At 51.7% G+C, this 17,466-nt stretch overlaps 1 protein-coding gene across 1 annotated transcript in view; it reads right to left on the bottom strand.

Annotated features, from left to right (window-relative positions):
* Positions 1–905: 905 nt before the first annotated feature.
* Positions 906–17,466, bottom strand: part of TNS1 (tensin 1) — a 147,114-nt gene continuing 130,553 nt past the window's right edge. Inside the window, exons 25-33 of the mRNA XM_008073717.2 lie at positions 14,251–14,337; positions 13,069–13,200; positions 12,617–12,709; positions 11,173–11,250; positions 8,873–8,944; positions 8,448–8,616; positions 7,690–7,758; positions 7,193–7,225; positions 906–4,046 (exon numbers count right to left, since the gene is read on the bottom strand). Coding sequence (XP_008071908.1) covers positions 3,902–4,046; positions 7,193–7,225; positions 7,690–7,758; positions 8,448–8,616; positions 8,873–8,944; positions 11,173–11,250; positions 12,617–12,709; positions 13,069–13,200; positions 14,251–14,337 — 878 coding nt within the window. The 3' untranslated portion in view covers positions 906–3,901. The remainder of the gene's footprint in view (positions 4,047–7,192; positions 7,226–7,689; positions 7,759–8,447; positions 8,617–8,872; positions 8,945–11,172; positions 11,251–12,616; positions 12,710–13,068; positions 13,201–14,250; positions 14,338–17,466) is intronic.

Genomic DNA, 17,466 nt, shown 5'->3' with positions numbered 1-17,466 from the left:
CCAAGTTCCCGAAAGAGATGAGCAAGATATGTGCACACATACATCCACACCCGCGTGTGCGTGTGTACACACACACACACACACACACACACTCTCTCTCTCTCTCTCTCTCTCTCTCTCTCTCTCTCTCTCTCTCTCTCAAGGCCCCTGAGTGTGGGCATAGGGATGGGTGGGCTGCCTCCCTTGGATGGGGTATCGACCTAATTTATCTCCCCAGGTCCTGAGGCTGGGAAAGAACTGGAAGGGGGAGAAGACACAGAAGGCAGGGACGGTGGTCAAAAGGAAGGACAGACATCAATCATTCCTGCTGACACCTCTGCGGCCCCCTGGACAGGCGAGGAGCCTGTTCAGCCCCTGCTCAGGCCCATCAGGAGCGGAGGAATTCTCAACTCACTTCCCTCCTGAAAGTCCTTAATAGAACGGTCACACTTGTCCAGTAGGCTGTCCCCGCTTGCTGTCACACGGCCACCAGGCCCCACCACCCCTACCCTGGCCTGTCTCAGACACACTCAGTGATTTCTCAAAAACGAAAGCAGAAGAAATCCTGGCTGTCGATGTCCACAAGCTTTCAGAACTGCTGGGGGAAAGCCTCAGAGATGGCCCAAAGGCCTTCCCCAGTCCTAGGACGTGATGGATCTGTCCCTCAAGAGCCTGGCTAATTAAGGACTCCGGGACACCGTGACAGCAGGGTGGCTTCAGACACCCCTGGAGGTTGATCACGCATCTCACTTCCTCCCTGTTTTCCCTCTGGGGTCACCTGTGGGTTGTTCCCATGCCCGATCCCTCTGCTGCTCTTCCTGGGAGGAGCCACATGGGACTCCCTGGGTCCCTCTCCTCGCTTCTCCGCCCCATCCTTCTGCCTCCTGACCATATAGGCCAGCCAGGGTAAGGCCCCAGGTTGGCCGCAGACACCTGGATGTACGGCTAGGGACAGCATGGGCCTGGGGCTGGGGCATCTGGCTGGGTTTGCATCCCTGATGGCCACAACGCTCCTGTTCTTTCTTAACCATCTTCTCCTAGACTCCCCCCCACTCTATCCCGTGTTCAAGACCAGGCAGCACTCTCCCGGGCTGACAAACAGACTCAACACTAAACAACAGCAAAACAGGGTGAGGGGAGGGAGAGGACAGAAGAGGACAAACATTTACAAAATAATAACAATCATTAGTAAAAGTGCTTTCTTTTAAAGGAAATCTTTGGCAAGAATATACTGCAGTGCTGAGTGGTGTGTGTGCATAGGTGTGTGCACGGGTGCACGGCCTCCCTGTGAGACACAGGAGGGCGCTGGGGTAGGGCGCAAAGGTGGGCCCCAGTGGAGACTGGGGGTCCCTTCCCCATCGTTCTCCTGGAAAGACCAAACTCTCAGGAACTGACTCCTTCCACAGGGATGCTGGGAGTGTCACCAGCTTCCCAGCATGGGCCTGGGCCCTCCTGCAGGGTCACTCGTGGCTCAGGCCTGGAAGGGAGGGGCTGGCCATGCCTGGAAGGTGGGCTCTGGTGGGCAGTGGGGAAGCGAGTGTGAAGGCTGACCCTAGACTCAGGCAGCCAAAGGGTCTGGTGCTCCACCCAGCCTCAGGTGTGGGGAGAACACTCAGCCAGGAGGAGGCTCCCCGGGGCTGCCCGGTGGGAGATGAAGATATTTACAAAGGAAGGGGATGGGAAATGTCTCCTAGGGTGGAAGAGAATTGGGGCTAACTAGGGAATGAGGGTGGGGGTGGGGAATCTAGGTATTTGGTTTGAATATCTCAGAAGGAAGAGCACTTTGGAGGGACCTCAGTCACCAAGCACAAGGTTTCACTCTTTGGGAAGCAGTGGGGGCCGTTCCCCACCTTCTTCAGACGACTCCCCTTTCCAACTCCCTAAACAGAATGTCCACACCAATACAATTCCCTGGAGGAGAAAAACGTACAAAAGATGCACACACAACCACGTGTGCCACACACACCCACATCCCCGCACCGCTCACACACTCGCTCAGAACCAGGCAACAGGGCAGCTCCCCCGTGCAGCCTGGGGGCTGACGGCTGGACCCTGGCACACCGGAAAATAAGGGGCCAAAGGGGTGAAACATGTGCAACCGCCCCATGGGCCCCATGCAGGGTGTAAGGAAGGCCAAGGCTAGGGCGAGGAGACTCCTGGCTGCTCTGAGGACAGAGGCCCCCGACATTTCATTTTTTGCTTAGATGTATAAAAGGGGATGGGAATTGGTTTGTGCCCCAGAAAGGCAATAAAGCAGTATGGGAAAAAACAATAAATACTTCTTGTCAATTTACCTATTCTTTTTTTTAACCTTTTCTTATATTTTGTTAGCTTACAGATTCTATTCTGTCAGTATGTGTCATGAATATATTATATATATTTATATATCAGTACAATGCTTCTCTCTCTGGAACCCCCGGGCTTAAGAATGGAGTCCTGGTGAATTTTCCACTCCAGCTTAGAGTCCTTGGGTGGTGGCTGGGGGTTTTCCAACTGCCCGAATGAACCCTGGGCCCTCTGGCCTAAACGCAAGCCTTCTGCCCTCTGCTCCAGGGGCAGCAGGGCTCAGCTGGGAAAACCAAGGCAGAAAGGGTAACAGCGAGGCTTTGGCATGGTAGGTAGGCTGTGTGGTGCACAGCCCTAGAAGCTCTGCTGATGTCAGGAGGGTTCCCGACAGAGGAGAGAGTAAGGGCTACCGGCTTCTCCCCAGGCCTCACCGAGCAAGGCCTCACCAGGGAACGGACCCCAACGCGGGGACCCTGCAGAATAGGGCCGGGCGGAGCATCGAGGCTCAATCCCCAGCCCCCAGAAGGCATCATGAAGATGAGCAAGGGAGATTAAGGCGGGTCCTGGGGCATGAAACCCAAGAATGAGGCTGAGAGGTGGGAGCCAAGGTAGAGCCCAGGGCACAGGCGGGAGCAATTGGCCTCCTTTGCGGCTGAGCCACACATCCTGGAGAAGAGGCCCGAGCCCAACAGCCACCTTCCCCACAGATCCCTTCCGCTAGGCTATGGACACACATATGTCCGCCTCCTCAAACCTAAGCTCCAGGCTCCAGGGCAAGGCAGAATGGCCAGGTAACGCTGCTGGGCTACCCCGCCCCCACCCCTCCTGCCTGGGTCTTCATAGAGGAGAAGGGGCTGGTGGGACCCAAGGCCACTAGAGCGCGGGTGCAGAGTCTGCAGACAGTCTCTTACCCACAGCTGGGTGCTTGTGAGGAGGAAGACACCTGTCTCTCCCTGATGCCCTGACCTTCTTTGGACAGTGAGCATGTGTATATGCAAACACATGGGACACAGAGAAGTATGGCTGTCTACGATTCTAGCAGGTAGAGGCAGATATAAATCAACGTGTGAGGATGTAGGTGCAGACACAGAGACACCCACACAGCAATGCATGGAAGGCATAGCAAAGAGACCTGACGTGCCTCGGGTCTCAGATACTTTCAAAAGAACAAGTTCCCCACGTGATGTGCCCCGCTGGCTCTGTTTGGTTTGCCAACCTACCCTACAGGTGGCCAGAAAGAAAAAATTCTCCCAGCTGGATTTCTCCTCACAAAGCAGTTGGGTTAGGGAGACAAAGCTTTTCCATCCCCCCAAAATGTGGATCCCCAAGGAGCTCTGTCTCTTCTCCCAGGGGAGGGGGAGTTAGGTGGACCTGGTTAGCTCCGGAGGCTTTGGGTTTTCGCAGTTCCCATCTACCCAGGGGAATCCGAGTTTTTCTCCTCCATCTTTTCCTTCCTTCTCTTTCCCTCTCCCCCCACCCTCTGCAATTCACTTCCCTCTCCCCACGTTGCACTTTCTTCTCTCCTTCTCTGAAATTGGCCCAAAGTCCTCCTTCTGGATTCAAGAGTGGTCAGGAATCATGGGTCCCCTCCCCACGTGCCCCATCTCGCGGCACTGGCCCTGGGCAAGGGTGGTGCTCATCTCTTCTGGCCGGCACTCAGCATAACCTTGGAGACGAAGTTGACAATGGCAGAGGCGGGCTGGTTGGGGTCGAGCTCCGCGAAGAGGTGGCAGGCGTTGTCCGTGGTGCTGCCCTGCTTCCGGGCCACGAAGCCGAAGAGCCTGTAGGGGCAGGAGAGGGCAAAGGGCATGAGGGGAGAGCAGAAGGAACCCCAGGCCTTGGATGCAGCCCAGGTGGGCAAGCTGGTCTCAGGTCAATCTCTCTCCCCATCCCTCCAGCCTTCCAGAGCCACAGGCGCTGGGGAAGGTGCATGAGAGACAATCCTCTCTTCACTCCGCTGGCTGCCAAGCCAAGTCTTGGAGACAGTGTCCTGCCTTATTTCAGGGCGGGTAGAAATCCCCCAGTGAGAGGTGGGAGGGGAGCTGGAGGTGAGTGACAAGACTGGATAGTGAAGGGTGGGGAAGAGACTAAAATAAAATGGGAACATTCCTAGCTGGGCTTCTCTCCTGCCCAGCCTAACCCCACCCCTGCCGACTGCTCCTACACACAACACATAGGCGAAGAAAGAAATGCGTCTGTCTGCAAAAGGCCCGACCTCCCTAGACACCACAAGGTCAGGGAGACAAAGGGACAAGGCAATCACACACGCACCTCCATCTCCCCCCCACCCCGACACTTATTCTTTCTGGGATCAAGAGTCTTGGAAGCCCAGAGGACGAAAGGGGAAGGTAGACCCTCACACGCTCCCACCCCACCTGCACCACAACCCGAGTGACTGAGCATTCTCTCTTTGCAAAACAAAGTTAAGAATGTGAAGGCAGAGAAAAGAATGTGAGCTCTCCCAGCCAGCATGTTGCTAATTAGGGTGAGATGGGGAAACCAGGACAGCTGGAGATTCCGATGGAAGCCCCTTTCCCTAGGACTGGACCACAATAGCTAAAATTAGCCAAAATAGGTTCTGGCGATGTGTGCACACAAGCACTGCACACACACCCACACCACACACTCACACACACACACACCAGCACCACCACACACATACACACCCTACACACATATACAGTGCACACAGGCACACCACCCTCCACACACTCACCACCACACACACGCCATGCATATATATACATCATACACACACACATACACAACACACGTATACCACCCTCCACACACACACCACATAAACATGTACACCACCCTCCATACGTAGACACACACGTCCCTGCATTGCCTACAGCTCTGCTCTCCCAGCTTTGTTTTCGGGGGCCAGCAACAACAGGGCCAAAGGCCTAGGGTGATGCCCAGGTGATGAGAGCAGCCCCCAGCACCTCCCCTTCCAGGTTGGCCGGCCCTGCGCGCAGAGGGAGAGAGTGTCTCCGAGCTCCTGGTCTGGAGACGTGCCAGCCCTGGCTGCAGGTATCTGCCAGGATGGAGACCCAGCCAACTGCGCCTGCCCTGAGCACACGCCTGCGCCAAACAACCGGCGTGCCCTCCTCTGATATTGATTTCAGTTGCGGCTCCAAGGCTCTAGGGTCCAGGTCAGCAATAGCCCAGTCCCGTCATCTACCTGGAGGAGTGGATCCAGGCAAGAAACTTCAGCCGCAGAGGGCAGGGAGGAGGCACTTGCAAGATCCTGACAGCTTAGGCCTCCTGAAATTTTGCACCCGAGGCACCTGGCTGCCTTGCCATCTCCCACTCCACCACACCCACTCCCTGCTGCCTCTCCCCTACCCACCAAAGCCTCTTCAGTCAGAAGCTCAGCCTAAAGGAAGAAAAGAGGGATTTCCAGCCTGTCCTCTGTCCCTGACCCCCTCCCCCTGGCAGGGCCTAGAGGTGAATGAGCATGAACACTTCAAACACAAAGCGCTTGGCTGGTAGAGGCAAGAGGAGACACAGGGACCCAGGCTCTGATACCCTTATGAAAGCCTGGGGTCCCCTCCATCCCTCGTGGCCTCTACGAAGCCCCCAATGCTGATTCCTCAACAGTTGACCAGTCAGTCCCATTCATTCTGCCTGAGGTGGCATCGCTAGCCTCGTCCTGACTCTCCTCCCAGCCTCTCTTCTCTCACACCGTTGTCCAATAAGGATGTACCAGCCTTCTCATGCACCAGACAGGGCCCTGCCCACAGGGAGCTTGCTTTCTGGTGGCTATGAGCCCCCATGCCCAAAATAGTCCCCCTCCAACTCCCACCTTCATTTTTGACCTGTCCAAATCGCGCCTATCTTTTAAGATCCATTCTTATGCATCTGCTGTCTCCCACTCTCACCCTGCCTAGATGCGCCCCCCTGCGTGAGCACCCGCAGATGTGAGCCATACCCTCCTGCCACGTCTCCCCCCGCAGCCACTGTCATTTTTCTTAACAGTGAGTTTTTTTTTAATCAATCTTGTATGAAGTCCAAATACGTAAAGGCAAAAGCAGTATTTTATGGCTATAAGCCTCTCAATTCAAAAGCACGACACTTGCCTATGCTAAAGTCAATCAGTGAGGATAATGGAGCTATTGGGATGAGCCCAACAAAGTGAAGTGTGAACGACAGATCATGGTGATGGTCGTATGTCAGTTTCAGATGCCAGGTTCTTCCTATACTTTGCTTTGGTTGTGTGATATTGAGCAGACTCCGGTTCATACTGATAAACAACCACAAATAGTAGCAAGGTCTCCCCTCCCATCTGAAAAGCTGAGTTACAATCCAAGGATCCTGGGATTCTTTGTACCACAGTTTGAAAACCACAGAAGTACCTTAGTGCTGTTTATACATTTGTCTTAGCTGCTGTGCCAAGGGGTCTCCAGAGGGCAGAGTCAGTGTTGCTCAGAGGCACTTAGGATATGCTCAGTGGATGGAGAAATCAACCCAAAGGTCCCAAGACCAGCCCAGAATTTAGACTTTCCGGGCTCCCACATTCTCATGAGGAGGTCCAGCCCAGACACAAGACTCACAGAAGTCCACCAAAAAAGCAAGAACAGAAATAAAAGTAACCAGGATTTGGGCAGAAAAGATATTTTAACAATCCCTGCCCCACTGCCATTGTTGACAATAAAACTGTTTCCTGTCCACTTCCTCAGATCCCTGCTGGCTCTGGTCCTGGGGAGGGAAGGTCCAGAGACTGGACCTTTGGTCGTAAAGGACAAGGTAAAAGGTCTGGCCGCCTGGCCAAGCTCTTCTTCAAAGCTGAATGACCTCAGTGCAAAGGTTCTTGCTACTCATTCCCCACCCGCTGGTCCTGGATTCTAAACCCATCCTGGCTCCCCTCACCATGGAGCACCATGGCCAGCCAGCCGGGTGGGAGTGAAGAAGCCACACTTACTTAGCAGGGACGCCTCCCTCTGTTTTCATCCACCTGTGGAGAGAAGGACAGCTCAGGGTAAGTCACTAGACCTTCTCCTTGGAGCCCAGTCTGCCCATGCCCAGCCCTTTTGGGGAAAGGCAGAGGAGCCCTGATCTCAAGGGACACGAGCCTCTCAAGCTCATGCAGGGGAACATTCAAGATGGAGAGAACACGGTGGCCTGCCTCCCACGGTGCTCCCCCCAATGTGGAGAGAAGCAGCAGATTCAAGGTCAAAGGCATAGTGGAGGAGTGGAAGTGGGCATTGAGTCCTTGGTCTCCACATCTGTGATGAGAAAGACTCAGAAGATGCCCATCACAGTTGCTCATACACAGGCAGATCTACCAGGAGAACCAAGAAGATAAACACACACACACACACGCACACGCGCGCACACACACACACACACACACACACTCGCACACAGACTTCCGTGTTAGAGGGCCAGGTGGGAGGGAAGGCATCTATAGAAACTTACTTTCTTTCCTGTGGATCCAGGTCACAGAAGGTGACAGTGTTGAGGGGGTAGTGTCGTCTGAAGAAGAGCCTGTGGCACAGACATCAGATAAACAGAATGAGTGTTGACGTGACTGATTTTCCCTCATTCCACTGTAGGTCAGACCACCTTTCACCCTCTGACTGTCTCACTTATGAGCAAAATGGCCTGAGCTGCTCACACTGGGGCCCTAAGTGTGCACAGAGACAGACAGATGTGCCAGAGAAACACTTCTCAGATGCTAGAGCTGTGGAAGGAAAGAAGAAATTGACACTAGGGAATGAGAGAGGGGGTTAGGGGGTGGAGAAGGAAGGAAGGGGGCTGAGGACACTGTTAAGAAAGAGACCAAGAGGAAGGGCTCTGCTCCTAGAAAGCAGGTACTTTCTATCTGTTGTATTCACAGTTGTATACCCAAATGCAGGTAAATCCTCATATTTCAGAAGGATGGATGGATGGATGGATGGATGGATGGATGGATGGATGGATGGATGGTTGGTTGGATGGACAGACAGATGAATAGATGAGTGAATGGACAGATGAATGAATGAACAGATGGACAGACAGATGGAAGGAAGGATAAGTAGCTGGGTAGATAGAAGATGGATGTAAGAGAGATGGTGGGTGGTAGGGTGAGTAGATAGGTGCAAAAATGAATCAACTGGTAAATGGGCGGGTAAGTGGGTAAATAGATGGGTCACAGGAAGGAGAGCCCAACACCGAAGCAGGTAGGGAAGTCTTACTTTCTCTGGTTGTCAGTCAGAGTGATTCCCTGGGCAGAGACCTTGAAGTGAACGATGGTGGCAGCTGGTGTGGGGTCAGCAGCCAACGTCTCAGATGTGGCTTTGGAGATGGCCTGTGGCCCGGTGAGTGATTCCATGTCCACAGAGTTGACGAAGAGCACATTGCAGGCTGGAAGAAGTCAACCCAAGGAGGAGTCATGGGGGCTGGGGAGGAGGAGTTAAGACCCCAAGTCTACTCTCTAGGGAGAAGGCAGCAGATGAATTTCAAGCTAGCCTCGGGCCGAAGCATCTGTACATAGAAATGTGATCTGCCCAGAGGCATTTGGGGCTGAGAGAGACTTCCAGCCTGCACCTGCAGGAGGGATCAGGAGAAGAAGGTGGAAAGAAAGGCCTGGGCAGGGATCCAGGCTCAGGTGACCACTTACCTGCCCCTTGCTTCAGCAGGTCGGCCGTTGAGTTGGCAGGGCCCGAGCTATCTTTCGATTCATCTGTGGGGTCTGAGACAAAAATTCGGCTGGAATTAAAACCCCAGAGCTGGAAAGAAGCACAAGTTTGGCTGGGCCTAAGGCGAGTGCTGCAAATACCTTGTGCAAAGGGCACCGCTTTTCATAACAGGCACTGGCAATCAGCCCTGTGTTTGGGTCAGTATGAATGGTCCATGATTACTTTCAAATATCCAGCCCATGGCTTGAGCTCTCTAGGGTCCAGCAGAGCTGGGCTCAAACCCCCACCCTAGCACTTGCTAAGTGTCTATAAAATAAAGAGGATGATAATGGTACCCCTGTCACTGGGTTTTTGAAACATCCCATGTAGTTTTTAATCCAGTGCTTAGCACAAAGCAAGCTTTCAAGTGGCAACTGGTGTTGCTGTTGTTGTTTTGCATTGATGGGTCTTTGTGTAGATTAATAAATGCCCTAGTTCCTCTAATTCATTAAACCATTGATGCAACATTATAATTTTAATATGAATAAGAATTGAGTGATGGATACATCAACTGGCCCTAACCATTTCACAACGTATATATATACATAATATACACACACTATCAAAACATCTTGTTGTATACTGTACATAATACAACTTTTTTTTGAGTTAGGAATCTCACTTTGTTGCCCAGGCTGGAGTGCAGTGGCACTGTCACAGCTCATGGCAGCCTCAACCTCCTGGGCTAAGGCGATCCTTCCACCTCAGCATCTCAAGTAGCTGGGACTACAAGTGTGTGCCACCACACCTGACTAATTTTTTTTTAAATTTTTTTGTAGAGGTGAGGTCTCACTATGTTGCCCAGGCTGGTCTCAAACTCCTAGGCTCAAGCAATCTGCTTGCCTCGGCCTCCCAAAGTGCTGGGATTACAGGCATGAGCCACCGCACCCAGCCCATAATACAACTTTTACTTGTCAACTATAACTTACTTTAAAAAAAGAAAACCAGGGAAAAAATAAGAATTGAGTACCGTTTATACCAGTGTTTCTCAGACTTTGGTGTACAGACTTGTTAAAACACAGATTGCTGGGTCCCACCCAGAGTCTCTGAGTAGGTGGGGCTTGGGAATATTTGCATTTGCAACAAGTTCCCAGGAGATGAATATGCTGCCCTCTGGGGACCACACTTTGAGAACCGCTGGTTTATACAATATCAAACAGATTTTGAACTGCTGAACTACTATAATAAATTCTGTAGAAGCGTAATTCAATTAGTGTCTAAATTATGTGGTTAATAATGCTATTTAGATTGCATGTGAACTTTTAAGCCAATAATGCTGGTCAGTTATTAATAATTCAAAGAATTAAATTGGATAAATAAAAAGAGTCTAATAGTACTGGAGGTTTTATGTGGAGGCATAACCCCAGGAGCTCCAGGAGAGAACGCAAAAAGACCCAGGGCCAGGTAGGAGCACTTCCTATGGCCCTACTGTTGACAGAGAAAGTGGGAAGGTGGCAGCCCAGCTCCTGGCTCCTACACCTTGCATGGGGGCCAGGCAGTGTTACCCCCAGGTAAGCTCTGTGTGCTTGGAGGGGTGCCTGGAACCTGGGCGATAAAAACCTATGTGGAGGGTTCTGGGTGTTCACCCGCCATCCTCCAGGGCTGGCACCCCTCTAGGAGAGGTGCTAAACTCTCGCTCCCAGCCACGCTAACCCCCTCAAATCCTCATCCTGTGTGTCCTCATGTTCTTGGGTTCTCAAACTTCCCACAACCGAAAGAGGACTTGTTCTTCCCCAAAGGCCCAACCTCAGGGAACGCCCTCCCAGCCACACAGATTAGAAACTACAGGGACATCTGGAATTTCCCCTTCCTCTTTCCTCTCCATCCTGACCAACACTTCCAACACCTCAGTCAGCCTCCCCTCCTCTTCCCATCGATGCCCATCGATGCCCATCTCATTCTCCAGGACACCATCCTCTCCTGACTGTCTCCTACTTCTAATGCCTCCCCTGGGATGAGGCTTAGTCTGAGTTCAGTATGAACTTCTTGAAGTCTCCAGAGGATTTTCCAGAACAACCCGACAAATCAATTTATGTGTGTTCCTGGAGTTATGCTTTTAAATGAACATTTTCTTTTTCTTTTTTTAATAGAAAAAAAAAAGGAGAGTTTTGAGTTTCTCCAGATTGGCAAAATGGCCCACATCCTCCAACCCTGGCCCATGTCTGGAGTAGCTGGCCGGGCTGGGCCATGACGGAGGCCAGCTCAGGGTGAGCTCGGTGTGCAAGGAGTCTCACATTCCTACCTCGGTTTGGAATGACCAGCTTGCAAGGCAGAGCCAGCGGGATGATGGAGTGCTGATAGACCAGGGCAGACAGAGAGCCTGCAGGGAAGAAGACGGCACATCAGGGGCAGTGGCAGTGGAAGCCGGGAGGGGGACAGGGGCCGTGAGGAAACCCCCACCCCACCCTGCTGCACTTAATGTTCTGCTACTTTATTCCCTCTCCCGCAACCCTCCAACTAAAGCTGAAAATTAATCTCCCCACCTCCCTGGTCTTTTCTTTTTTTTTTTTGAGTTGGAGTCTCACTCCATCGCCCAGGCTGGAAAGCAGTGGCATACAGGCCCACGGCCCCCCCAGCGTCGACCTGCTGGGCTCTGGTGACCCTTCCGCCTCAGCCTTCCAAGTAGCCAGAACTACAGGTGTATGCTACCACGCCTGACTAATTTTTGACTTATTTATTTATTTATTTATTTATTTTGAGTTGGAATCTCACTCTGTCACCCAGACTGGAGTGCAGTGGCCGCTCCCGGCCACAGCAGCCTCGACCTGCTGGGCTCCGGCGATCCTTCCGCCTCAGCCTTCCGAGTAGCTGGAACTACAGGCGTGCGCTATCACACCCAGCTAATTTTTGATTTATTGTAGAGATGAGGTCTCGCCAAGTTGCCCAGGTGGGTCTCGAACCCGTGGGCTCAGGCAATCCACTCACCTCAGCCTCCCAAAGGCGCAGGATTACAGGCTGAGCCACCGAGCCCGGCTTCATTTTTGATTTATTATAGAAATGAGGGCTGGTCTCGAACCCGCGGGTTCAGGCAATCCACTCACCTCAGCCTCTCAAAGTGCTGGGATTACAGGCTGAGCCACTGAGCCCACCGGCCTTTTTAAACAAGATCCAAGGAAGAAGGCTCCAAGGACTCACTCTACTGGTCATAAAGTTACCTAACAATTTTTCTTTGCAGAAAGCTCCCCCTAATGTCTCCTGTAAGTCCCTCTTATCAGGGTCCCTCCCAGAAGAGTGCAAAAAAGGGACAGAGAATTGTGGGATCAAATCCCAGCTCAGTCACTTATTATCTGTGTTCTTAAGTATACCGTTGGTGAACCTCAGTTTCCTTGTGTGTAAAACAGAGGCGATGACACCTATTATAATAAGTGGTTGTGAGAACAGAAATAATAGAAGGTACTTAGTGACTTTCACATAGTAGGTGGTCAATAAAGCATCTGCTGCAATAATTGTTACTCCAATTATAATAAGTCTCAGCTGGGTAGGACAGATAACAAGAAATTCGGCAGAGTTAAGGGGCCACACCACAGAAGGACAGATGCCACTGTTCACTTTCTCTGCTGAGTCTACAACAAGGAGACTAGTAGAGTCTGCAGTGGAAAGAACTTGGGGTCAGACCCCTGAAGGAACCTGAGACAGGGCCGAGACTCTGGGATCAATGTGTAGAGACGGACAGGGGGACAGCTCACCGAAGTTTGGCTCATTGGGGCATCCCTTGAGCTTGACTCCTCTGGGCCCGGTCTCTATCAGGAAATGCCTCACCAGCTCATGGGTTATGTCTCCTGGAGGGGAGAGAAAGAAACAAGGGGAGGTCACTTCTCATAGCTCCCAACACCTTCCAAGACTGCCTCATAACTTCTCCAGCCTGCTGGGCCACACAGAAGGAAGGGCCAAAGACAGCATGCATGGCTGGAACCCCATGGAACAGAGAGACCCCACCCCCTGCCACACCTCAGGAAACTCGAGGCCGAGGCTTAAGAGTCCCACTTCCCCAGCCTCTGACCCCAACCATCACCACACCCGAGACTCACTCTTCAGATGAGTCTGATGAGAGCAACGTCCTTCACGGCTTCCATCACCTCAGGGCTTAGTGACTGTAAGGTCACCTCATCCTGAGAACCGTTCTGGAAGAGGTGCTTACCTTTCTTATTCTGCTGCATGATGGTCGGAGGGGGCGAAGACACCTTCATGGCCAGCCCATAGGCCCCGCGGAAGGAGTGGCTGTCGCGGATGATGAAGGCCCCTGGCTCCTGGTCCTTGAGGAGCGCGATGGCTGAATTGGGAAGGGACAAGAAGAGAAGAGGAAACAAGACATGGGTGGCACTGACTTGACTTAGGTGTCATCAGGCCTGTCAAACTTCACTCTCTCTTAGGTGAGACGACACTCGCTACAATTAGAGTTCAACACTCCTGAGGGTACTCCTGAACTTGGGTCGGCAAAACTCCCTCTGTAAATGACCAGAGAATAGCATTTAGGCCTGGTGGGCTGCATGGTCCTTGCTGCAGTTACTCCACTCCACACTGCAGCACGGAAGCAGCCAGACAGGACGTAGGCTGATGGGGGTGGCCGTGCCCTGACAGAACTTCATCACTTCATCTACAGATGCAAGCAGCATCCAGATCTGACCCGCGGGCTGCAGCTGCCGACCCCACCCACAGCCACACACACTCCCCATGAGAACGGAGTTGTTTTTTCGCTGTAAGATACAAACATCTCCCACATGTGCAGACAGAGCTAAGTTTTTATATTATCTTTGCCAACCTTTTACTTGTCCCAGGAAAACCGAGGCTTTGCTGTGTTTAAGGACCCTTCCAAGGGGCATCTACAACCACTGCTTCTGCCATCCCACACTTTGCCATGGGGAGTGCTTCGTACCATCTGACTTTTTGTTTTTGTTTCTTGGAGTTGAAATCTCACTCCGTCTCCCAGGCTGGAGTGCAGTGGCATGCTCGCGGCCACCGCAGCATTGACCTGCTGGGCTCCAGCGATCCTTCCACCTTAGTCTTCCAGAACTACAGGCATGCACTACCATGCCCAGCTAATTTTTTTATTTATTGTAGAGACAAGGTCTCACCAGGCTGCCCAGACTGGTCTCGAACCCGTGGGCTCAGGCAATCCTCTCGCCTTGGCCTCCGGAAGTACTGGGTTTACAGGCTTGAGCCACTGCGCCTGGTCCTACCATCTGACTTTGATCCCAGCCCCCTCTCTGTGACCACCACCTATTGCAAAGAGGATCAAGTGTGCCTCTGGTCCCTGCCTGAGAAGACGTGGCAGGCCTCAGCCCGCTATGACCTCTGAGGTCCATCAGAGGCCAGCACTCACCCTGCTCCCTGGAGATCTCAGGCTTGTACCAATACTTGGAAGTGTCCTGGACAAATTTCACTTTAGCCCGTGTCTCAGGACTGTTGTCTAAAGGAGGAGAAGAAAAGACAGTGTTACAGGTTGAATTGTGTCCCTCCAAAAGATATGCCCAGGTCTTAATCTCTGGTAACTGGGACTGTGACTTCATTTGGAAATGGGGTCTTTACAAATGAGGTCACGCTGGATGAGGGTGAGCCCTAGTCCAATATGACTGGTGTCCTTATAAGAAGAGAGGAAGAGACAGAGAGACACACGGGGGACAGCACTGTGTGAAGATTGGGGTGACGTGGCTACAGGCCAAGGGATCCCAAGGAATGCCAGCACCAAGAAAAGCTGAGAGAGAGAAGCCTGGGACATTCTCCCTCAGAGCCTAGGAAGAAAGTAACCCTGCCCACACCTTGAATTTGGGTTTCTGGCCTCCAGACCTGTGAGAGAATATGCTTCTGTCATTTTAAGTCACCCAGCATGTGGTCATTTGTCATGGCAGCCCCAGGAAATTGACACAGAAGGCTGATCTCTTCCTAAAAGATCTAAAACTCAACTTTCCATACAACCCCACAATCCCCCTACTGGGAATATACCCAGAGGAACTCAAATCACTCGATGAAAAAGATAACTGCACACGCATCTAAGTTTAGTGCAGCATTATTTACAACAGCAAAAATATGGAACCCACCATGCTGCCCATTGAAAGCGAACTGGATAAAAAAAAATGTGGTATATATACATGAAGGAATATTATGCAGCCATAAAGAAAGACAAAATTATGAACTTCACAGCAACTTGGGACAAACTTAGAGTCTATAAAACTGAGGGATCTCTCACAGAAACAAAGAACTGAGTACCACATATTCTCACTCATAAGCGGACCTTGAATGATTATCATACTTATACATAAAAAAGGGATTGGCAGTAGTGGGGGGGGGCACACCTCATCAACAAGGGTACTTGCATAATGAACATTTATATACCTAACCCTGAATTGGACTCCACATCTTTAAAATTAAAAATTAAAAAAATAAACAGAAAAAAGAAAATAAAAAGAGCTATAAAAATAGAAAGCTGACCTCCTCAAACATCATGAGAGCAGAGCAGGAAGGAAGCTGAGGCCTTCTCATCCGCCCCATCCCCAACCAGCCATGGGGGAGCTGAACCACTGTCCTGGTGAGGGGCCTGGCACAGCACTTTCTCAGAGCCTACCGAAAGCTTCTCCACCCCACCTCCCTCCTTCCCTAGAAGACTCTGATTAAATTCTTCCTGCAGCTACTCTCCCAGGGGCTGAGACACCCACCTTCTAGAACCTTCCTCCACACACTCAGTTTCCCAACTTCAGCACAACCACAATGAGGATGAGGACAGAAAGATCCATTTCTGCCCACTGCTCCCCAATCCTTCCTCATTTCCCAGATGGTAAAGCCCGGGTTCTGCATCACATTGGGTAAAAAGTCACATCCGCCCTGGGACAAAGAGGTGGCCGCTGGCTTAGAAACTAGAGGCCACCTACAGTGTCACACACCCTGTGTCTCTGGCAGATGACATCCCTTCCCCTATGCCCAGGACCTTTGCAGACCTTGGGAATCTGTTATAGAACATTAGATGCTGGAGGTGCACAGGTAAGACAGAGTCTAAAAGCTTACTCTTACAAATAAGGAGAGGTTCAGAGAGGAGACCTGACCTGAGTCACACAGACGGGAACCAGGAAGGCCTTCTCAGGTAAGAGGGCCTGACAGTCAGTTCAGCACCAGCTAAACTGTATCTCCCCATCTAGGTATTAGAATGTGGGGGCCTCAATCTCCAACCTCTTCCTTCATCTTTTGGCACCAAAGGAAACAAAAAGGAAGGGGGGTGGAGGAAGAAGAGGAGGAAAAGAAAAAAAAGAATACTCTAATTTCACTTTTTTCTCTGCCTTCAGAGACAAAAGCCTGCACTAAGGATGCTGAAACATTAGGGGAGCAGATCAGGAGACACGGATTTGCCTCTCCAGGGCATAGTCCATCTCAACTGGTGACTTACACTCCTTAGGCTTCTGGGATCTGTCTCTGGAGGACTGTGAGGGGAGAGGTCAGCTCCCTTTCCTGGCAGCTGTGCACTGAATAAGGCCTCTGGGTTAGGCAGCTGGGCCATGAGACTGCCTAAGCTGCCTCTGTCTGGAGCCCCAGGCCCTGCTGCTGCAGTGACCTGTTTAACGAGCTGTCAGAGGCGGCTGCAGTCCCATGTGCCTTCCTGTGTTGATTCCAAAGGCTATTTTAAGCAGGGAAGATGGTGGGAAACAGGAAGTGTCCCAACTACTAGAAGTTTTGCCTGCTTCAAGGAGAGGGGCTGGGAACCAGATGTCCCCAGTGGGCGGCAGGAAACAGGGGGTGAGGGTCACTCTAGGTGTCCCGGCTTGGTGGGCTCAGGGCAGGACCTGGGAGTGACAGAGAGAGAATCCAGGCAGCTGGAGCCCATCCCAGGCTACTGAAACATTCTAACATCTGCTTCAAACACCCAGGGCCGTTCTGCACACAGTCAGGCTGGAGGTCAGCTGAGGCCTTGATCTTTGTGTTTAGATAATGAGCTCTCTAAGTGAAGGTGGAAACGCCAAGTTCTGGTGATGGGTGAAGAATTCACTGCACAAGCCTGCATGGACTTCAATGAAGCCAGGTCGATGGTACCTAGATTCCAGTGAAAACACCCAACCCAACCCCTGGCCTTGGCCCATGTCATGCATGGCCAGCAGGTCTATTAGGAGTGGCGTGGCACTGGGGCACTGGCAAAAGGTATGGCGGCCCAGGTTTAGGAGATAAGTTTTGCTAAATCACGAGACACGGACACATGACAGAGGCAGCTCCAATGACGCTAGGAGCTGGAGCCTTGGGATAGCACGGGTCTAGATTGGAAGCCTGGCTCTGCCACTTATTAACCACATGACACTGAACAAGTGAGAGAGCCTCTGTAAGCCTCTGGTTGTAAAATGGTGGCAATAATACTTACTTCACCAAGTGGCCATGAGGTTTATATGAGACAGTACTTAGCTCAGTGCCTAGCACACAGCATGTGGCTACTATGGTGATGATAATCATACCAGTAATATTATTCATATCTTTATTTATATCATCTGCATCCATATCCACATCCTCATCTCAGCACCCATGACCAGAGCATGCTTATTTTGAGGACACCTTCAACTCCCATTAT

Source organism: Carlito syrichta, unplaced genomic scaffold (assembly GCF_000164805.1).
Source record: "Carlito syrichta isolate Samal-C Ts95f unplaced genomic scaffold, Tarsius_syrichta-2.0.1 Scaffold115728, whole genome shotgun sequence".
NCBI classification, from domain to species: domain Eukaryota; kingdom Metazoa; phylum Chordata; class Mammalia; order Primates; family Tarsiidae; genus Carlito; species Carlito syrichta.
This window is presented reverse-complemented; position numbering and strand designations above follow the sequence as displayed.